Below are 22,862 nucleotides of genomic sequence, written 5' to 3'. Positions count from 1 at the left end.
TTTCATGTCTTGGCTATTGTAAACAGTGCTGCTATGAACACTGGGGTGCATGTATCTTTATCTTTTCTAATAATGGTTTTCCAGGATATATGCCCAGAAGTGGGATTGCTAGATCTTATAATAGTTCTATTTCTGGTTTTTGAAGGAACTTTCATACTGTTCTCTGTAGTAGCTGTATCAGTATGCACTCCCATCAACAGTGTAGGAGGATTCTTTTTCTCCACACCCTCTTCAGCATTTATTGTTTGTAGATATTTGATGATAGCCATTCTGACTAATGTTAAGGTAATACTTCATTGTGGTTTTGATGTGCATTTCTCTGATTATTAGTGATGTTGAGCATCGTTTCATGTGCTTTTTAGCCATCTGTGTGTCTTCTCTGGAGAAATGTCTATTTAGATCTTTTGCCAGTTTTAATATTTAAAAAAAAAATTATTTACTTGCTTTTTGCCTGTACTCAGCCTTTGTTGCTGCATGAGGGCCTTCTCTAATTGTGGTGAGTGGGGTCTACTCTTCATTACAAAATGCAGGCTTCTGATCATGGTGGCTTCTCTTGCTGAGTGAGGAGCATGGGCTCTCGGGCACACAGCCTTCAGTAGTTGTGGCCCACAGACTTAGTTGCTTCATGGTGGGATGTTCCCTGACCAGGGACTGAACCCATGTCTGCTGCATTGGCAGGTGGATTCTTAACCACTGGACCACCAGGGAAGCCCCCTGCCCATTTTTTGATTGTTTTAATATTGAGATTCATGGGCTGTTTGTATACTTTGAAGATAAATCCCTTGTTGGTTTCTTTGCAGATATATTCTCCCATTCTGAGGGATATCTTTTTGTTTCACTTATAGTTTGCTGTGCAAAAGCTTTTAAGATTAATTAGGTCCCATTTGTTTATTTTTGTTTTTTCATTATTCTAAGAGGTGAATTGAAAAAGATCTGGCTGTGATTTTTGTCAAGGAGTGATCGTCCTATGTTTTCCTGAAAGACTTTTATAGTATCGGCCTTACATTTAGGTCTTTAATCCATTTTGAGTTTTTGTGTATGGTATTGTTGTTTAGTCACTAAATCATGTCCAACTCTTTTGCAACCCCATGGATTGTAGCCTGCCAGGCTCCTCCATCCATGGGATTTCCCAGGCAAGAATATTGAAGTGGGTTGCCATTTCCTCCTTCAGGGGATCTTCCTGACCCACGTCTCCTTCATTGGCAGGTGAATTCTTTACCACTGAACCCACCAGGAAAGCCCATATGGTGTTAGGGAGTGTTCTAATTTTATTCATTTACATGTAGCTGTCCAGTTTTCCCAGCAGCACTTACTGAAGAAACGACCTTTTCTCCATTGTATATTCTTGCTTCCTTTATCATAGAGTAGTGACCAGGGGTATATGGTTTATCTCTTGTCTTTCTATCCTGTTCCATTCATCTATATTTCCTGTTTTGTGTCAGTACCATACTGCTTTGATTACTGAAGATTTGTAGTATGGTCTGAAGTCAGGGAGCCTGATTCTTCCAACTCCATTTTTTTACCTAAAATTCCTTTGGCTATCCATGGTCTTTTGTTTTTCCACACAAATTGTAAACTTTTTTTGTTCTAGTTCTTCAAAAACAGGCATTAGTAATTTGATAGGGATTGCACTGAATCTGTAGTATAGTCATTTTGACAGTATTTATTCTTTCAATCAAAGAACATTTGTGTTGTCTTTACTTTCTTTACAGGTTTAAGAGTACAAGTCTTTTGCTTCCTTAGGTAAATTTATTCCTGGTTATTTTATTCCTTTTTGGTGAGATGGTAAATGGGATTATTTTCTTAATTTTTCTTTCTGATGTCTCATTGTAACTGAATGCAAGTGATTTCTGTGTATTAATTTTGATCTTGCAACCAAATTTATTTACCACATTCATTTATGAGATCTAGTAGTTTTCTGGTAGCATCTTTAGGATTTTTATATGTATAGTATCAAGTCACCTGCAAACAGTGACAGTTTCACTTCTTTTTTCCAATTTGGATTCCTTTTATTTTTTCTCTGATTGCTGTTGCTAGGACTTCTAAAACTATGCTGAATAAAAATGACAGTGGACATTCTTGCCTGATTCCTGATCTTAGAGGGAATGCTTTCAGCTTTTCACCACTGAGTATGATGTTATCTGCAGGTCAGTGATGACCTTTATTGTGTTGAGGTATGTTCCCTCTATCCCCATTCTCTGGAGACTTTTTATCTTAAACGGGTATTGAATTTTATCAAAAGCTTTTTCTGCATCTATTGAGATGATCATATGGTTTTTATTCTTCAATTTGTTAATATGATATAACACTGATTTATTTTTGGATACTGAAACAGCCTTGCATCCCTGTGATAAACCCCACTGGATCATGGTGTATGATTCTTTTAACATATTGTTGGATTCAGTTTGCTAGTATTTAGTGGAGGATTTTGCATCTGTGTTCATCAGTGTTATTGGCGTCTAATATTCTTTTTTGGTGGTATCTTAGTCTGGTTTTGGTATGAGGGTGATAGTGGCCTCATCATAAAAAGAGGTTGGGAGTGTTGCTTCCTCTGTAATTTTTTGGGAAGAATTGCAAAAGAATAGGCATTTCCTTTTTTTGATGTAATCCCACTTGTTTATTTTTTATTACATTTTCTTTGGTTTGGGGGTGAAATCCAAAAAAAAAAAAAATCACTGCCAATACCCATGTCACAGAATTTACCACTTATGTTTTCTTGTAGGAGTTTTATGGTTTCAGATCTTACATTTAAGTCTTTTATCCATTTTGAGTTAATTATTATGTATGGTCTAAGATCCATTTGCTTTGTTCTGTAACTTCCATGTCTTATTGGTATTATCTATTTGATGGGGCATTATCATCATAGTTTCCCTTCCTTCTGTAGTTCTTTAAACATATTTTTAAAAGTTGCTGTGAGGTCTTTGTTAAATTCAACATCTGGGCCCTCTCAGAGGCAATGTCTGTTTCCTTGCTTTTTCCTGTGAATAGGTAACACTTGCCTATTTCTTTGCAAGTCTCATATAATATTTTGTTAGCTGGACATTTTAGGCAATATAGCAATTCTGGATGCTGATTACTGATTTCACTCCCCATTTCTGGATTTTATTGTTATTTGCTTATTTGTTTAGTAATCTGGCTAGACTATTTTAGCGAAATTTACTTTCCTTACCTTGTGAAGGCTTTGATATTGTCCTCAGAAGGTTCAGCCTTCAGTGTACATAGTCACTCTGAGACAGCAGTGGTTTTTTCCAGCAGGGCTCTCTTTGATGCTTTCCCTGGACTCTCTGGAAGGCTGTCTGTCTTTGTTGATATCACTTCTAGCTATTAGGTATCACAATTACAGCCAAGTGATTACTCTGCTATTTTAGAGAACACCCTGGCCCATATATTATTCCAACATTAAATTTGGACAAGGGTCATATTTGAAGCCGTTCTTGGAGGTTTATTCAAACCTCAGGAGAAGTTGTCTTAGCTATCTCTTTTCTAGGTTCTCTCCAGTGAACCAGCTGACTATGTTCTAGCTGGTTACTCTTAATTAAGAGGAACTACCTACCTCTTATTTTATTTCTATCAAATACTTCATCAGTTTTGAGGGCATTTTTATGCTTGAATTTCTCAAATTGTTTTAAATTAAGCTAGTTTGTTTGGAGAGAGCATCAGAATTCACAGTTCTGATAGACTATCTCATCCCTTGAGCAAAACCTCTAAGTCACTAGGCTGGGGTAGAGGTGGTAACCTCTGATTTTCTGTTTGACTTTTTTTTGGCATGAAACTTCTGCCTTATGAGCATGCTGGTGTGAGAACAGTCAGAACCTCAGCATTTTTGACTTGCCATACCTGGAGTAGAACTTCTGTCCTATTAGTTTGGGACTGGCAGGGGAAAGGAGCCTCTGACCTCTTGACCACACTCAGCAGGAATTTGGACTTTTCAACTTTGAGTTAGAGAGAGCAGGAAATGCTGGCAACTTGAAGGAAGGAGAGGTACAGTGCAAGTTGTGCCTCAGGTCTATAAACTCTCACTTTTTAAACCAAGTTTCAGTATAGTTTCTTGAATCAATGCTTTTTCATTTTCTGCGTCCTCTTAGGACAATTACCAGAGACTGATTGGTTTTTTAAAAACAGGTTTTACCAGTTATGCTTTCTCTCTGTAGAATGTATCCCTGGTGCTTCTCAGGTTGGTATCTGAAAAATCAATCCTGTATAGGGTAGTTTTCTTTGCTGTGAATATTTAACTTTGAATAGAAAAAAATGTTAACATGAGTCTATTTATATTTTCCAATGTGTTTGTCACTTTTAAAAATTTGTCACTTTTTATAATTTTTTTCCTTTCAAGAAATCTCTTAATTTCATCTACATTTGGTTATTTATGCTTTTCTTCTTTCTTGATCAGTCTTACTAGGGTTTTATAGATCATAGTAATTTTTTTTTTTTTAAGAATTATCTTGTGGTATTATTGATCTACTCTATCTTTTGCCCTCTATTTCACTGATTTCATTTCACTATTTCACTGATTTAATTTCTTTCCTTTGTTTACTTTGGGTTACACTATTCTTTTTCAGTATTTTAACTAAGAAGTTTTTTTAGATTATTGATTTGAGATCCTTTTTTCTAATTTAAGCTTCTAGTGTTCTAAACTTTCCATTAGGTACTACTTTAGTAATATCTGAGTATCACAAATTTTGGTATTTTGTGTTTATACTTTCACTAAGTTAAAAAATAATTTAAAAAATTCCCTTATGATTTCTTCAAGACATGAGCTATTCTTAATTTTGAAATATTTGGAGATTTTAAGACATATTTCTGCTATTGATTTCTAATTTAATTTCTTTTATGATTAGAAAACACACTGTGCTTGATGTTAATTATTGTTTCATGACAGTCCATATTTGTGAATGTTCCAGGTTACAAAAAAAAAGTGTATTTTCATTAATATGATGCAGGTGTCTATTTATGTCAGGTCAGTTTGGTTAAGAGAGTTGCTTAAGTTTTTTACAGGCTTACAAATTTTTATCCTTTGTCAGACTGCTCAAGTGAAGTGCTAATCATCTGGATTCTAGAGAGTACTGAGCTGAGCTGTGGCTGGCCTAAGCTTTAATTAGATTCAGTTTCCCTTCAAAATCTTTGCTCCTCAATCCAACCCTCAAACTTCCCTATTCACTTTTTTAACGGGCTGATTCCTAATATTCCCAGTATTTGTGGAGAAAGAGGGTTGAGATGCAGTTTCAGATAGTTTAATTCAGCTTGGGTCAGATTCTATAATAACCCCTGAATGCAAGCACTTTCAGACTGCATGAATTTTCTACTTTTACCCACTAGATGCCAGTAGAGCACTCCTTCCCCAAGTCGTAACAACCAAAAATGTTTCCAGACATTGCCAAATGTCCCCTGGGGGACAAAATCATACTGAGTTGAGAACCACTGCTCTAAATTATATTAGCTGTTTTATTTGTTTGACTTACACAAGATGACTGTTAAACTCTAGAAAACGCACATCTAAGTAAGTAATATCTCTCTTATTTTTTATTCTTTGTTCATAGAATTCAAAGATGGAACCTTATATTTTACCTACTAATTACAGACCAGTGTGCTTTTCCATACAGTCTGGAGTAAGAAAACACTCTGTAAAACTGATTTCAAAAATAAAGGACACCCATTAAAATACAGAGCTGAAAAACAGAGATGCAAAAATCACTTGTTTAATTTCTCAACCAAATCATACATTTTGTAATTTGTTATGATTACAAATTATACCCTCTGATTCTGTAGCTTTTTCCTTTTATGTACCTATTACAATAGAGAAAGCTTCCTCTTGGATACTAATTTTTGTACATATGCTCTGATATCCTCCCCTCTCACTTTTCTGAGGGATTTTACTTCTTCTTCTTCCCTTTGTCCCTTATCATCAATCTCTCTTTCTCTGTGGATCATTCAATAGTCACATCAACTTAAAAATATGCTCTTTATCTAAAATGAAAAATATTCTCCTCTTAACACTTTCTTCCTATACAAGTACTGACCTATTTTTGGCACCCCTTCATAACCAAACATCTCGAAAGAGTTATTTACTTGTGCTGTTTCCTCATTGCCACTCCTTAGTCTAAAATAATTGTGGTTTCTATCCCAATACTTTTCCAAAACTACTTTGTAAAGGGTCACTAATAACCTTCACAGCACAACACCCACTAATCACTTTTCTGAACTTAAACCTACTATATCATTTGATGTGGCTGACCACTTCTTGAAATATCCCCCTTTATTATGGTTTTTTCAATAGTCTCCTCATTTCTTATCTTCTCTCTGGCAAGTCTTCTCTGCCAGCTACTCTTCTTCCTTTGGAAATTAAATGTAATTCCTGTTGTCTCTGTTCACAAACCCTCACTTCCCTTCTACTCCCTCCAGAACCACCACTACATACTAAATTTGTATATGTATGTAAATTTGATTTCTTTACCTGTCCACTTGTCATCTTCACTTCATAACAGGTTGGGTTGCCATTGCCTTCTCCAATATCAAAATTTAGCAAGTCTAAAACTCAACTCTAGTCCCTACCACCATGCCATGCACTAACCCTAGCTTCTTCATCTTTGTAAATAATATCATGATACAGTCCTTGGCTCAAGCCCAGATTTGGGAAATAATCTTTTATTGTACTTTCTGATATCCCAAATTAAATTGCAGTTAGTAGCTCTGTAAGTGTTAATGATTCTTGCACCTGTTTTCCTCCAACAACACTGCTATCACCCTAGTCAAAGTTACCTTCATTTCTTGCCTGGAGTATAATATTGGCCCTCCAACTGGTATATTTGCTTTCATTCTTTTTTGGCCTCGCAGGTTTTTTTTCATTCAGCAGTGTGGGTAATATTTTTAAGATATAAATCAAAGCCTATCATTTTCTTGCTCAAAATGAAACTGTTTTCTCATAACTGCTTCAGAAATTTGTATGATTTTGTCCCTGTTCATCTAGACATCAAAATATTAACCCACTTTTCCTGTCAATCACTACATCCACAGACTCCTTGACCTTCTTTCTATTTCTAGAAGATAAAGTCCTTAACCACTTTAGAACCTTCTTACAAGCTCTCCACTCTGCCTGGAACATACTGCTCTCTGCCTTTCATGTGACCAGCTCTTTTTTTTTTTTTTTTTTAATAACTCTTTGAGGTTTAATCGGCCAGTTTACAAAGTATTTAATTTGATAAATCTTAACAATCAAGATAATAAATGTATCCATCATGTCCAAGAACTTCTTTGTGTCCTTTTATAACCCTCCCTTCCAGCCCCCTCTCTATCCCCAGGCAACTGTGGATCTGCTTTCTGTCACTCTGCATTAGTTTTCATTTCCTAGGATTTTTTATATAAATGGAATCATACAATACATGCCCTTTTTTATCTGTTTTCTCTTACTCCATGTAATTATTTTGAGGTTCATCCATGGTATAGCACATATCAGTAGTGCATGACTTTTTACTGCTGCATAGTAAACTACTGAACATATATATGAGGTTTGCTTATTCACTGAACTTTCGATGGAGACTTTAGATATTTCAGTTTTTGACTACTAAAGATGTTTGAATCTTCTGGTTGCTGTGAATGTCTTTGTATGGATACATGCTTTCATTTATTGAGGGTAACTATGATAACTACATGTATATAAACTGGCTAGGTCATATTAAGTATATGTTTAAATCTTTAAGAACCTGCCAAATGGTTTTATACCATTGTACATTCGCACCAATAGTTTTATATTTCCTTTGCATTCTTGCCAGTTCTTGGTATGATCACTCTTTTTAATTTTAGCCACTATAATGTATTATTATCTTATTGTAGTTTTGATTTTCTTAACAATGAATGTTCAGAATCTTTTATATGCTTATTTTTTAATCACAATTTTCATTTTTGAATTATTTATTCACATCTTTGACTCACATTTTTATTGGGTTGCTTGCTTTCTTATTATTGAGTTTTTAGAAAATAATAAATTCTAGATACAAGTCCTTAATCAGATATACACTTTGCAAATATTTTCTCCTAGTATATGATTTAACTTTTCATTCTCAGAAGTATCTTTTAAAGGGCAAAAATGTTTACTTTTGAAGAAATCTGATTTATATGTATGTTTGTTCCTTTATGAAACATGACATTAGTATATTCTCTAAAACATTTTTGCCTAAGGTCACAAAATTTTCTCCTTTTCCCCTAGATTTATGGTTTTAAGTTTTATATCAAAGCTTATTAACCACTGTAAATCATTAAAATTTAGTACAAAGTATGAATCAAAATAATTTTTTTTTTACAAAAGGATATTCAGTTGTTTAAATACAGTTAATAGAAAAGACTATTCTTTCTCTACGTAACTGCCTTTGCACCTTTGTAGAAAGATCAGCGTTCTGTATATGTGTAGGTGTATCTCGGGAGTCTCTGTTGAGTTCCACTGACATATTTGTCTTTGGATCAATACCAACCTGACTCAGTAACACTAATTTTATTTATGTTGAAATTTATTTTTTATTGTAGGATAATTGCCTTACATTGTTGTGTTGGTTTCTGCCATACAACAACATGAATCAGCCCTATGTATACATATATCCCCTCTCTCTTGAACCTCCCTCCCACCCCACACCCCATCCCACCCCTCTAGGTCATCAAAAGCATTGGGCTGAGCTCCCTGTGTTACATAGCAACTTCCCACAAACTATTTATTTTACACATGGTAGTGTATACATATATATCATGTAGCATATATCAATGCTACTTTCGCGATCCGTCCCCCTCTCTCCTTCCCCTACTGTAACACTAATTTTTAAAAAAGTCTTGATTAGGTGGTGTTGGTTCTTCAAGATCATTCTTTTTAAAGAGTAATATTCTTTGGCTACTCTAAATCCTTTGCATTTCTATATGGGCTTAGAATCAGTTTGTCAATTTCTATTAAAAAGTCTACAGAATATTTATTGGGACTAAACTGAACTACAGATCAATTGGGAAAGAACCGATATCTTAATAATATTGATACATGTAATTCTTCATTTTTTTTAGGTCTTTAACTTCTTTCAGAAATGTTTTCTGGTTTTCAATGCATGAGTCTTTCACATTTGTTGTTTAATTTATGACTAAATGTTACAGGTTGACAGAAATAAAATTGATTTTTTGTATATCAACCTTATATCCTGTACTTTGTTAAATTCACTTATTAGTTCTAGTAGCTTTTTTGTAGACTTTATTAGATTTTCTTCATAGATGATCATGTTGTCTATGAAAAAAGATGATTTAACTTCTTTTCCATTCTGGATAACTTTTATTTTTCTTGCCTGACTATACTGGCTAGAATCCCCAGTACAATGTTAATTAGAAGTGGATATGAATTACATTGATATTTTTCTAGTCTGCCTGGTGGTAAAAAATAGATACTATTTCCATTGTTTGAGTGTTGGGTACCATTTCCTTTAGTCCTTTCAGATGGTTCTTGTCCCAGGATAGCTACAGAATATGTATGGTACTTTGTTCAAGGAGGGAACTGTAGATCTCTGGGATCCTCTCCTTATGTGCTGGAGCTGCTTTGGTTTCCCTGGTTTCTCATCCCCATCTTCTCGACATAGGGAGCTGGTTTCCTCTTGGGTTTCCCCCTCGTCCCTCTGCTGCAATCTAGAAACTCTCTCAGGGCAGTAAACAGGTACGGTTATAGAGTTCACTTCTTTTGTTTCTCATCTGCCAGAAATTACTGGTTTTCATTGCCTGATGTTCCATGTCTTGAAAACCACAGTTTCATTCATTATGGCTGTTTATGTTTGTGTGTTTGGGGAAGGATGTTAAACCTTGTCCCTGTTATTCTATCTTGTTCAGAACTGTAAGTTCAAAGCTTTGTCTTATTCCTTCTTGTAAGGATTCACTTAAATGCTTCTTCCTCAGATAGGCCTTCACTGACAACACATTCAAAAATCAGCCTTTTTTCCATTTTCTTTCTTTGATAGCATTATCTTTTTTCAACTATAATTGTATGTCTAGAAATTTCTTTGTATGTTTTCTCTTATAAATTGAGGGAAGAGACCATAATTATTTTATTCATTAAATATCTAGTACCAAAAAAATATTTGACACAGATGATACTTAATAAATATTCTTTAAATGAATGGACTTTTCCCATTCATTTGTTCTTTGAGGCATTCCTCTTATTTGTTTTACTCTTCCTTCTTTCCTGACTTTCTCCAATCATTTTTTAAAAATATTTGACTCTCTTTTCTAATTCTCCTCTATTATCTTCCCCCCTTTTCTCCAGTTTTTCTTTATGCTTCTGATTTGTGTATCCAGGATCTGTTATGACTCCCCATACTCTGAAAAAACTATGCAGTGAAAGAAAGAAAATATCTATACATAGGATTGAAACTTTCCAATGGATTCCCTCATTGCATAACTAGAAACTGATACATAAGCACAGTTTCTGACAATGTTCTACCCTAAGCATACTTTTTACTCCTTTGGTTCAAATGGTATATTAGCAATTTTCAACTAGCAAAATTTGTCATTATCACAAGTAAAAAGTAAAAAGCACTAGGCAATGAGGCAGCTGACTGGATGTTAGCCTTAAATCTTCCATAAATTTGTTGTATTCTGCAAAAGTTATGTAACCTGTGGTGTGGCTTTCATCTTCTATGATGATAATTATAGAAAAATAATGTCTAATATTTATAGAAGTGCTATTATAAACACTAATCTTGAAAAGTTCCAAAAATCTCTAAAGGGTAAGTAGGGATTATGATTTTACTTTATGAGAAAAAAGAAACTCAGAGCAGTTAAATTATTTGCCTAAGATATAAATGTAATGTCTAGTCAGTAAGAAGAAAAGAAAGAACTTGATATAAACCTTCTGACCCTATGTCTCCTGCTTTTTCCAAAGCATTTCATTTCATTTACAAACCATAGTTTCACGGAAGACATGTAGCATCTCTTTATGGCCTTCTAAGGATTTGATTTTTCTTATGTCTTGACACTTTAATTCTTTGTTTAGAAGAAACTATGATTTCTTTTCTAAGTTCCAGTGAATCCAGTAACTACAGAAGCCATGTCTACTCTCATTTATCAAATTTGAAAAGTCTCCTGTTGTTCATGTGAGTGAAAAGCATCACCTGTCAGACTCTATCCCACTACCATCATCATTGACTTACTGAGCTCACAGTTGTGCTGGTGTAAGAGGATAACAAGAAATTTACATATGGTCTTCAGGTTCTCTTTGTGCACTTATAAAGGTAGAGCGTATGCATAAAAACACAAACAAACCTAAGTACCAGTTAAGTGGTTCAGACTCTATTGTGTCCAAGTCTGTACACTGCGGGCATTGTAGACATTTTAAATCAAGGAAATGGTGCAAAGCACTCTGATGGTAGCAGGAAAGGTTTACTAAAGGGAGTGAAATCTAAGGAAAGTTTCCAGAGAGTTTCACTTATAAGTGTAGTAAAAGCCACACACTGACTTAAAAGGAGTGTTTTTATAGGTGTAGTAGAAAATTCATTTGAAGATGTAGATAGGAATTATATTTTAGAGTACCCTGAAGGAAGGTTTAAAATCTTTTTTTTTTTTTATTCTGAAGACAACATAAAATTATTGAAATAATCAAGGTAAATGACATTTAAGCTTTATATCATGGTTGATATTATAGACTTCATATAGTTTAACTAACTGCCTGCTTCTTATTCTCAGTATCCAATTTCTTTTACTATAAAAGCATTACATGTTTATTATAGAAATACAATAAAATATATTAAAAGAAATTTATAAAATTTACAATCTCATGTTCCAGAAACTTCTTCCGTCTGTATAGATGGATACATTCACATATACACACACACAATAGGCGGATTCCACCATGGGAAGGCTACACTAGGATTCTGAAGTTTGAATATGTATGTTAAACCACCTAGAGACTATTTTTAGGAAAAGTTTTGGCTGGACCCTTTTAGGTGGCAGGGGATGGGTAATGAACAGTATAGCAGAGAGGTCAGCAAATTTTTCATGTGAAGAGCAAGACAGTAAATATTTAAGTCTCATGGGCCAAATGGTTTCTGTTGCAACTACTCAACTCTGCCATTGTAACTTGGAAGCAGCCATAGACAATATGTAAATGAATGAGTTTGGCTGTGTTCCAGTAATACCTAGGGAATAGTTATGAGCAAAAATAAGTCACCTCTGGGCCCCAGAAATTTTAAAGGATTTCAATAGTACTAACATCCTTTAGTTAATGGAACACAAAGTTTTAGATTTTTATAAGTGATGTAATTTTGTTAAATATCTACAAGCTGGTGAGGTGAGGTCTGAAGAAATGCAGAATAAGAGCAACAAATGTGTGTGTATCCATATGGGTATATTTTATACAAACATGATATCATCTTATATGTATTGTTAAGCAAATGTTCTCAAACATAGCATAGATTAACATATACACATCTTCTCGTACCAATAAATATTCACCCATAACATCACTAATATCTGCATCTCTAATCATACTCTCTTCATTCTTTCTGCATCATTTTTAAGAATATCTGACTCCACCATTTTCAGATTTGCATTTGCTACCACAGTAAAAGTTACTATTACTGACTTTTATTTACAACCTTAATTTCCCAATTTCAGTGTTTGGTTCCTAAAATAAATAAATAAATGTTTATTTGCATATTCTATTTGAATGAAAAGCATCAGAAATTGGAAATATTTGGCTCCAAGAAATCTAATTATACTGGAAAAAGCGAATATTGTGGCCCTGGTTACAATAATTTTATAAAATAGCCAAAGGCACAAAGTTTCCAAAATAACCATTCAATTATTATTGATACTAGATTATCAGGTTTATTATTTACAAGGACACCATGACTCTTCCTCCTCAAAACAAAAGACAATGGCTCTTGGACTAAAAACAATGGTATGCATGATTTGAAAGAAACACTGAAACAATGAATATGGGTAAATAGGTATTTGACAATAACTATTTGAAGTGTTTATGTAATTTTTATTAAAATTATCAGGTTGCATTTCCATAACAAAACAAAAATTTGCATGCATGCTGAATGTGTTTTAACAAACACATTACTGAGCACAGGTGTATGGATTTAACTCAAGCATTATGACTTAAAAAAGCTATTTGCCTAAGCTTTATAGAACTTACTCTGATAGGAAGTACGGATCCGTTTCGTTAAATCAGGATAAAAGTTAGACAGGCCACGCATGCAAAAGTTGTCTTTGGAACATGCCAGAACACCAGCATCAGCAGCAGGCAGAAGGGAGAGAGAAAAATAGTCTAAAGTGAAAGGAAGTGATATCATACCAGAATCTAGAACAGCCAAGATGAAGAAATTGCAGCAAGTTTAGGTAATCAAATTAGAAAGGAGATATTAAAAAAATAAATTAATTAGAAAGTAAGAGGTGATAGATGAATGATGAGTATGCTGTAGTAATTTTACTCAATCAAGTCTCTTATAAAAATAAATGGCATTTCTCTTACATGCATTTTACATAGTAAACTTATTTAGCTTATAAATAATTTTATGTTATGTCATAAATATAAAAATGGTTGTCTTTAATTTTCAGTATTAACAAGAAAGCCTAAGGAGTTTAGATTGTTTTTTTTTTTAAATAACAAAGTGAGTACTCATTATATAACTAAATACAAGCATAGTTTACTTCATCCCAGTTTTTCCCAATTTTTGAATCATTAAAATTCTTAGTTCCAATCATAATTTTTGAGGCTCAGTAAGTTTAAATTAAATGATAATTGAATTATCTCTTGTCAAAATACACACTTTGTCATTCCACAGTGTATTTCTAGCAAGTAACTTAGAAACTGTCTTAAGATCCACAGCTTTTCTGATTGAATTAGTGTTTCAGCAGACAAACAGTGCTTACTTTCCCCTAATATCTATAGAGTACACAAACTTTCAAAAATCAACTTTCTCTTTCTCAATCATGAGGGAATCTCATGGTATATGCATGCACAATTTCTCTATTCTGCTTTTCTTTCAAAAGCCAGTAGTCGAAGGAGCAGAACCTGTCTAGTTTTATATTTCTAGCACTCCAAAATATTGCTGAAAGGAGTGCTAGAAATATAAAACTAGACAGGTTCTGCTCGTACGACTACTGGCTTTTGAAAGAAAGGCAGAATAGAGAAATTGTGCATGTATGATCCCTAAGAACAAAACCCAGATTCTGAAGGAGAACTTTTGTGCTCCTGAAAAGAGTCTAGACTATAAATTTGGAAAGGGTTGAGGCTTACAAAAGAAAGATTAACAAAGAAAGAATTTCAGTATATCAAGTACTTTTTTATTAGTCCCAAGGGAAACTTCACTTATTATCACTTTCAAATGTTAAATTTGGCACACTTACAATTTAAAAAATAAAACCTACAATCATGTACTTTTTTTTTTTTTACTTTATAATAGTCTTCGCTTGGTATATTTAGTAAAAGTATCAATATTCAACTGATTATTTTAAAAATACAGAAAATTTTAGAAACTGTATAATGTAATATGTAATACTGTAGATGCATGTCTAGCTCAACCAGTTAGCTCAACCAGTTTTTTTTTTTACCAACTAAACTATGTCAGTGGACAGAAAATATACAAAATACTGGCAATGTTTACAAAGCCAACTATTTGGATATTTACTGAAATTTCAGTAAAACATTGCATAACTTGGCATGTCAAAGTTTGATATTACATGTAGAAAGTATTTTGGCTTGTTTAATAACTTTATATATTTTCCTTTATAATTGTCCTGTCAAGGAAAATATCATCTTTCATAGCACTGTAAAATGTTAATTAACATTTACTGCATTTGTGAAAATACCTCCAAGAAAGTCACCATCCAACAAGAAAAAATGACAGCTAAAAAATGGAGCTAATTTAAAAAATTATAATGGGTGAATAACTGTTACATTTTTAAAGCTATAGTATATTAGAAGAAAATTATCCCATTTAACACAACCATTGTAAGTAGTTTTTTTCAACAAAAGAGACTAATTTTCTTAGCATTTTTATATTCAATAGTGTCTTATTTTGTTATTTCTTAGGAATTCAATTTAAGAACACTGAGATGCTTCCTAACATTAATAACAAATTGAAGTTTAAACAACTTCTTTACCCTTTCAGAGTCTTGCTATATTTCTGCCCAATTTTGCTTACATGGCATTATAAATTATGCTGATTTTATACTGCTATGCATTTGAATAGCATCACAGAAGACAAGAAATCTAAAGGAAAGAAAACAGGTGAACTAAATAAGTTCATAATCATCTTGTTTTATCTCCTACCTGCAATAAACTGCTTGTTTTTTCGAGGAGACCGTGGTTGTCGTTGGTATATGTCACTTGATCTATACAGGTCAATGGTCCCCATGCTTAACAGTACAGTCTTCTGTATAAAATCCACCACAGCCAACCCATTGCAGTTCCCAAATGCAACTCTGAGAGAAAAAAAAAAATACAACTACAATGTATCACATCAACCATTATTATTTTGTCTCCAAATTAAAAAAATAAATATGATTATTGGAAAATAATGCTTTAGGATTGGGTAAGTCAGGCAGTGATTGGTAGTCATGAAGGAAATGGCGCCTTTTACATAGGATAGGTTAACCTTGTATAATAGCCAGGACCACTGCAAAAAAACAGGAATGACCTGCAATAATGTTTTCCCAGATATTTTCTCATAAAAGTAGTGATTACTCAGCCTGTTCTTTAATAACTTGATTTTATGTGATTCTTCTGTAAAAGCAGAAAATCTTTTTGCTATGAAGGGGAAACTAGGTCAAGATATGTCAGACTTTAATAGCTACAGATACTTAAGTATGCAATTAGATGCCCTTTTCAAATAAAATCATAATTTTGGGGTTCCAAATTAGTTTTCTTCTTAAATAGAGTATATATTTAACATAAAATTTTATATAAAGACTAACTTCATATATCAAAGGTTTTGATACTATGGTAGATATGAAGAGAGACAGAATTTTCATTCATAAAAAATTTAATACCATCCTCAATCTTTTGTTATTTTGTCCCATTTATTAAACTACAGAGACTATTTGAATTAATTTCTTAACTAAATCTCCCTTAAAATTAAAACAGATCTTCCAAGCAGATATTTTGATCACCTTAACCACTGTGCTGTGCTGGGTCATGTCTGACTCTTTGCCACCCCATGGACTGTAGCCTGCCAGGCTCCTCTGTTGGCATATACTAAACTCTTTTTTTCTCCATTCACAACAAGACTTCTAGCTGAAAAATCTGTGCTTTTTGCTTCCTAAATTAAATATAAAATAGTTCTATGCATGTTGTTTCCTCACTTTAAATAATTCTGAGAGAGTCATTTCCTAGGCAGGTTGATAGGGAGTCTAGGGGTCCCCAAGGAGAGAGGGGTCTGGAATTCTCAAGGAGGAAGAAAGGACAAACTTTTTTTCTTTCTCCACATTCCTTAGGATTATATAACAATAATGTATCCTGCCTAAGGACAGTCTTTGGATTAAACCTTCTGTTATCTTAAAATGCTAATTATGGGAGTAGACCTGGTCTTTTCAAGGATGTATCTTGCCTGAGGACAGTGTTATCTTAAAATGTAAATTATGGGAGTAGGTCTGATGAGGTCTTTACAACCTCCAGACATTCTTTGAATTATATAACCTCATTGTTAACACTAGCAAGAGGGTACTCTTTCTGCCCGCTTCTGATGCCTATGTCAGAAGCTTTCTTTATCTCCTTTATACTTTAATAAAACTTTATTACACAAAAGCTCTGAGCAATCAAGCCTTGTCTCTGGCCCCGGATTGAATTCTTCTCCTCTGGGGGCCAAGAATCCCAGTGTATTCGCGTGATTCAACAACAACCTTTCAATTCCATGTTATTTTCTTCGATTGAATCTTGTGGACGAGTCACCAGCTACTGTAAATCTAGTTATTTCTACTGCTCCTCACTGCCTTTCTCACAATAAGTGAAAAGAAAAATTCTATCGTACTAGGTGTTTTGCTGTTTTATATAAAGTTCTGCATCTTCCAGGAAGACCGACTCTGGAAACTGGAAAAAGCATTGTAAGAGTCAGAAGATCCCATCTCATCATTTATAGATTATGTGACTGAGAAAAATTAATAAGTATTGCCAGGCCTTAGTTTCTTTACTTTGTAATGAGAATTACAATGTTAGATTTATCTAGTTCAGAGCTTTTATGAGCATCAAATCAGAAATGTTATTAAAGTACTTTGAAAAGTTTCCACACAAAGTTGAATTGATCTTAATATTTCTTTACGTACAGTATTACATATTGTAGTGAATTAATATCTCTTAAATTTTTAATGTTAAAATGTAGTTCCTCTGCCTACAGGTATAAAAGAATTCCCAAATGCAATTTTGAGAAAAAAAGCAACTAGAATGTATGACACCAACAAAAATAATTATTTTTATTTTGAGTTAAAAATAAGAATACTACCTCCAATTAATTTTTAAATAAATAAATTAATTTAAAAATAACAATACTAGAAAGTTATACCTTAGGTTTGGGGAGGTGAGGCAATGGTTATTTGAAAGGATATTGGATTTAATCTTATACCTTAACTAGAAAACTGAACAAAATATATTGAACAACAGTTTTCACATACTGGTCAATAGGAAACATAGAGTAAAATGAAAGAAGGATAACAAAATAAACTTTAGGCATTCTAGTTTAAGTGTTCTAGCTTAGCAGATGGAGAAATTTCCCAGGCTAGAGCACAGGAAACCAAAGCTCAAAGGACAGATCAGAAGTCTTGCTGAACTGAGGCGACAGAAATCAGAGTCTGATGCAGCAAAAGCAGTGAGCATTTATAAGGCAAAATACCAGAGAGAAGAGAGCAGCACAGATAGAATACATCAGAGATTTATAGAATGGCCCTCTTCAGATTTTGTCTGGGTACTGATCTGTGCACCCATGTAAATAAAACTACCCCAGGCTTGGGAGCAAACTACTAAAAAAGGTAAAACAGAGTAATTTTTGCAAAGCTCATCCACGGCTGAGATGTCCAAATACATGGGAAAACAGATACAGGGAAAACAGATACTTCAGTAGTGGGAATAAATTAGCCATAAACTAGAGGCTTTTCTGGATCCATCCTAAAAAGCTCAAAAACAATTATTCTACGTAACATAACTTTCTTCCAGAAAACTACTGAAAAGAATCCAATAAAATATCACCATAAATATAAAATTCACAATGTTAACTACATGAAAAGTATTAATAAGTAGGCATATAAAGAATTAAGAAAAAGACTGATACTCGGGGAAAAATAAATCAACAGAAACATATCTAGAAGTAAAATAGATGGTAAAATTGGCAGAAAAGGATGTTAAAAATGCTTTGGAAAATATTCCAGATATTCAAGAAGGTTGAGGAAAACATGAATGTGGTAAATACATTTCTTATTCAGAATATTCACAGAACTCCCAGTAATAATAAGATAATTTGATTTAAAAAGTAGGCAAAAGATATAAACAGATGTTTCACATGTTAAACAACATGCACAAATGTGAAAATAGCACTTGAAAGATGCCAACCATAATTAGTTACCAGGAATACATAAATTAGATACCACTGAACCCATCAGAGTAGATAAAACTGAAAAGATCAACACTATGCACTGTTGACAGGTAGGTGGTAAAACCAAAACCCTCATACATTCTCAGAGAAATGCAAAATGATATAACCTCTTTATAAAACAGTTAATTCTGTCTCATAAATATATACTTAACACATGACTGAGAAATTCTGCTCTTATTTACCCATGAAAATACAAATAAATGTTACATAAGCACTTTTACTTGAATGCTAATAGTAGATTTATTCTTAATAGTCCCAAACTGGAAAAAACCCACATTTCCATCAATGGTTAATAGATACAACACATTTTTTTATATCCACCTAATGGAATATTATGCAGCAATGAAAATGAACAAGTCACAAATATTATTAATAACACAGATAAATCACAAAAGCATTATGCTAAGTGGAAGAAAACAAAATAATTTATGCTTCTATTTATATAAAATTATAATATATGTAAAAATATGGTGACAGAAAGCAAATCAGTGGTTTTACAGGGCCAAGTAGTGACAGGTAATAAAAGGGCACAAGGGAACTTTTGAGGTGATGAATAGTGTTTATAAAATTAGTCTGTTGGTGTTTACATAACTTACACTGTCATGTATATTTGTCAAAACTCATATTGCATACTTGGTAAAAATTTTTTTCATAAATGTTAATACCTTCATACAGTTTTTAATATTAATAAATATTTAATTAAATTACTACCAAAATAGACCTGTGTGCTTCCTGACCCAGCGGCCAGTCAGTCCACATTTTGAGGACATCATCTCCAACCTAGTGTCACAGTCCTAGCCCTGAACTGGTGAGGCCAGAAAATGCAGCCAAACCAGAGTGAGGACTCCAACTCATCAGCCTGAACTCGAGGAAGCCATAGGCCATTGCTATTAACGATGCAACAATGAATATCCTTTATGATTTAGTTACACTCAAATAGAGTATATTTAGGCGATAAATTTCTAGAAATAAAATTACTCATGTGAAAAACACCGCATATTTTACTCTTTAATTCAAGTATAACACACATAAATTGAACACTTAGTTATCACAAAGTGAACAACCTCACGTAATTATCACTACATCAAGAAATAGAATATTACCAGCAGTTGACTTGTGCTTCTCCTGATTATTACTTCTGTCTCCCCAAATCTGACTTCTTATACTGAAAGCAATACGGAAAAGGCAAAGGCACCCCACTCCAGTACTCTTGCTTGGAAAATCCCATGGATGGAGGAGCCTGTTAGGCTGCAATCCACGGGGTCGCTAAGAGTCCGACGCGACTGAGCAACTTCACTTTCACTTTTCACTTTCATGCATTGGAGAAGGAAATGGCAACCCACTCCAGTGTTCTTGCCTGGAGATCCCAGGGACGGGGGAGCCTGGTGGGCTGCCATCTATGGGGTCGCACAGAGTCGGACACAACTGAAGTGACTTAGCATAGCATAGCATACCGAAAGTCAGTTTTACTTTTTGATAAATGTTTCACTTTTTTCTAATATCATCAGATCAGATCAGTCACTCAGTCGTGTCCGACTCTTTGTGACCCCATGAATCGCAGCACGCCAGGCCTCCCTGTCCATCACCAACTCCTGGAGTTCACTGAGACTCACGTCCATCGAGTCAGTGATGCCATCCAGCCATCTTATCCTCTGTCGTCCCCTTCTCCTCCTGCCCCCAATCCTTCCCAGCATCAGAGTCTTTTCCAATGAGTCAACTCTTCGCATGAGGTGGCCAAAGTACTAGAGTTTCAGCTTTAGCATCATTCCTTCCAAAGAAATCCCAGGGCTGATCTCCTTCAGAATGGACTGGTTGGATCTCCTTGCAGTCCAAGGGACTCTCAAGAGTCTTCTCCAACACCACAGTTCAAAAGCATCAATTCTTTGGCGCTCAGCCTTCTTCACAGTCCAACTCTCACATCCATTCATGACCACAGGAAAAACCATAGCCTTGACTAGACGGACCTTTGTTGGCAAAGTAATGTCTCTGCTTTTGAATATGCTATCTAGGTTGGTCATAACTTTCCTTCCAAGGAGTAAGCATCTTTTAATTTCATGGCTGCAGTCACCATTTGTAGTGATTTTGGAGCCCAGAAAAATAAAGTCTGACACTGTTTCCCCATCTATTTCCCATGAAGTGGTGGGACCGGATGCCATGATCTTCGTTTTCTGAATGTTGAGCTTTAAGCCAACTTTTTCACTCTCCACTTTCACTTTCATCAAGAGGCTTTTGAGTTCCTCTTCACTTTCTGCCATAAGGGTAGTGTCATCTGCATATTTCTTATTGATATTTGATATTATTGGTTATTGATATTTCTCCCAGCAATCTTGATTCCAGTTTGTGTTTCTTCCAGTCCAGCGTTTCTCATGATGTACTCTGCATATAAGTTAAATAAACAGGGTGACAATATACAGCCTTGATGAACTCCTTTTCCTATTTGGAACCAGTCTGTTGTTCCATGTCCAGTTCTAACTGTTGCTTCCTGACCTGCATACACATTTCTCAAGAGGCAGATCAGGTGGTCTGGTATTCCCGTCTCTTTCAGAATTTTCCACAGTTTATTGTGATCCACACAGTCAAAGGCTTTGGCATAGTCAACAAAGCAGAAATAGATGTTTTTCTGGAACTCTCTTGCTTTTTCAGTGATCCAGTAGATGTTGGCAATTTGATCTCTGGTTCCTCTGCCTTTTCTAAAACCAGCTTGAACATCAGGAAGTTCACGGGTCACATATTGCTGAAGCCTGGCTTGGAGAATTTTGAGCATCTAATATTATAGTTACATGTAAATGAAGTTCATTTTCATTGCTAGAGAAATTAATATAATACAGTTTATTCATCTACTCCAGTTATTTGTTTGTAGTTTGGGAATATTATAATACTGCCATCACAAATAATGCTACTGTCTTGATTTATTTATTTTTAATTGAAAGATAATTGCTTTACAGTATTGCATTTGTTTCTACCAAAAGTCAACATGAATCAGCCATAGGTTCACCCATGTCCCCTCATACTTGAACATCCCTCTCACCCCTCTCCCCATCTCACCCCTCTAGGTTGTTATTGAGCCCCAGTTTGAGTTCCCTGAGTCATACAGCAAATTTCCACTGGCTATCTATTTTATTTACAGTAATGTATGTTTCCATGTTACTCTCTCTTCCTACTGTCAGCTGTCACCATAATTCTGTTCTCAATGTCTGTGTCTCCACTGCTGCTCTGTAAATAGGTTCATCAGTACCATCTTTCTAGATTCCATATATATATTTTAGTATACAATTGTTTTTCTCTTTCTGACTTACTTCATTGTATAATAGGCTCTAGGTTCACCCACCTCACTAGGACTGACTCAAATGTATTCCTTTTTATGGCTGAGTAACATTCCATTGCCTTGGAACTAAACAGAGATCATTTTGTCATTTTTGAGACTTCACCCAAGAACTGAATTTCAGACACTTTTGTTGACTATGAGGGCTACTCCATTTCTTCTAAGGGATTCTTGCCCACAGTAGTAGATATAATGGTCATCTGAGTTAAATTTGCCCATTCCAGTCCATTTTAAATCACTGGTTCCTAAAATGTTGATGTTCACTCTTGCATCTCCTGTTTGACCACTTCTAATTTACCTTGATTCATGGACCTAACATTCCAGGTTCCTATGCAATATTATTCTCTACAGCATTGGACTTTATTTCCATCACCAGTCACATCAACAACTGGGCACTGTTTTTCCTTTGGCTGTATCTCTTCATTCTTTCTGGAGTTATTTCTCCACTCATCTCCAGCAGCATATGGGGCACCTACCAACCTGGGGAGTTCATCTTTCAGTGTCCTATCTTTTTGACTTTTCATACTGTTTATGGGGTTTTCAAGGCAAGAATACTGAAGTGGTTTGCCATTCCCTTCTCCAGTGGACCACATTTTGTCAGACCTATCCACCAGAATGATCTCTGTTCCTTTCCAGGCCAAATCATTCATTAACACAGTAATCCAAGTCTATGCCTCAACCAGTAATGCTGAAGAAGCTGAAGTTGAGTGGTTCTATGAACCTTTCTAGGTCTAGTTCCAGACCTTCCGGTTCTAACACCCCAAAAAGATGTCCTTTTCATTATAGGGGACTGAAATGCAAAAGTAGGAAGTCAAGAAATACCTGGAGTAACACGCAAGTTTGACCCTGGAGTCCAAAATTAAGTAGGGCAAAGGCTAACAGAGTTTTGCCAACAGAATCCACTGGTCATAGCAAACACCCTCTTCCAACAACACAAAAGAAGACTC

The 22,862-nt window shown here is 34.6% G+C and overlaps 1 protein-coding gene across 15 annotated transcripts in view; it reads right to left on the bottom strand.

The window, feature by feature from the left end:
* Positions 1-22,862, bottom strand: part of STXBP5L (syntaxin binding protein 5L) — a 466,532-nt gene that overhangs the window by 102,982 nt on the left and 340,688 nt on the right. For 7 of the 15 annotated variants that reach the window (XM_055568317.1, XM_055568321.1, XM_055568319.1 and 4 more), the window contains 2 exons: positions 15,287-15,438; positions 13,148-13,312 (listed from right to left, as the gene is read on the bottom strand). In XM_055568317.1, coding sequence (XP_055424292.1) covers positions 13,148-13,312; positions 15,287-15,438 — 317 coding nt within the window. The remainder of the gene's footprint in view (positions 1-13,147; positions 13,313-15,286; positions 15,439-22,862) is intronic. The other 8 variants (XM_055568322.1, XM_055568329.1, XM_055568328.1 and 5 more) reach the window with 3 other exon arrangements.

The sequence above is a fragment of the Bubalus kerabau genome, chromosome 2 (assembly GCF_029407905.1).
Source record: "Bubalus kerabau isolate K-KA32 ecotype Philippines breed swamp buffalo chromosome 2, PCC_UOA_SB_1v2, whole genome shotgun sequence".
NCBI lineage: Eukaryota > Metazoa > Chordata > Mammalia > Artiodactyla > Bovidae > Bubalus > Bubalus kerabau.
The sequence above is the reverse complement of the archived record's forward strand: the minus strand, read 5'-3'. Positions and strand labels throughout refer to the sequence as shown.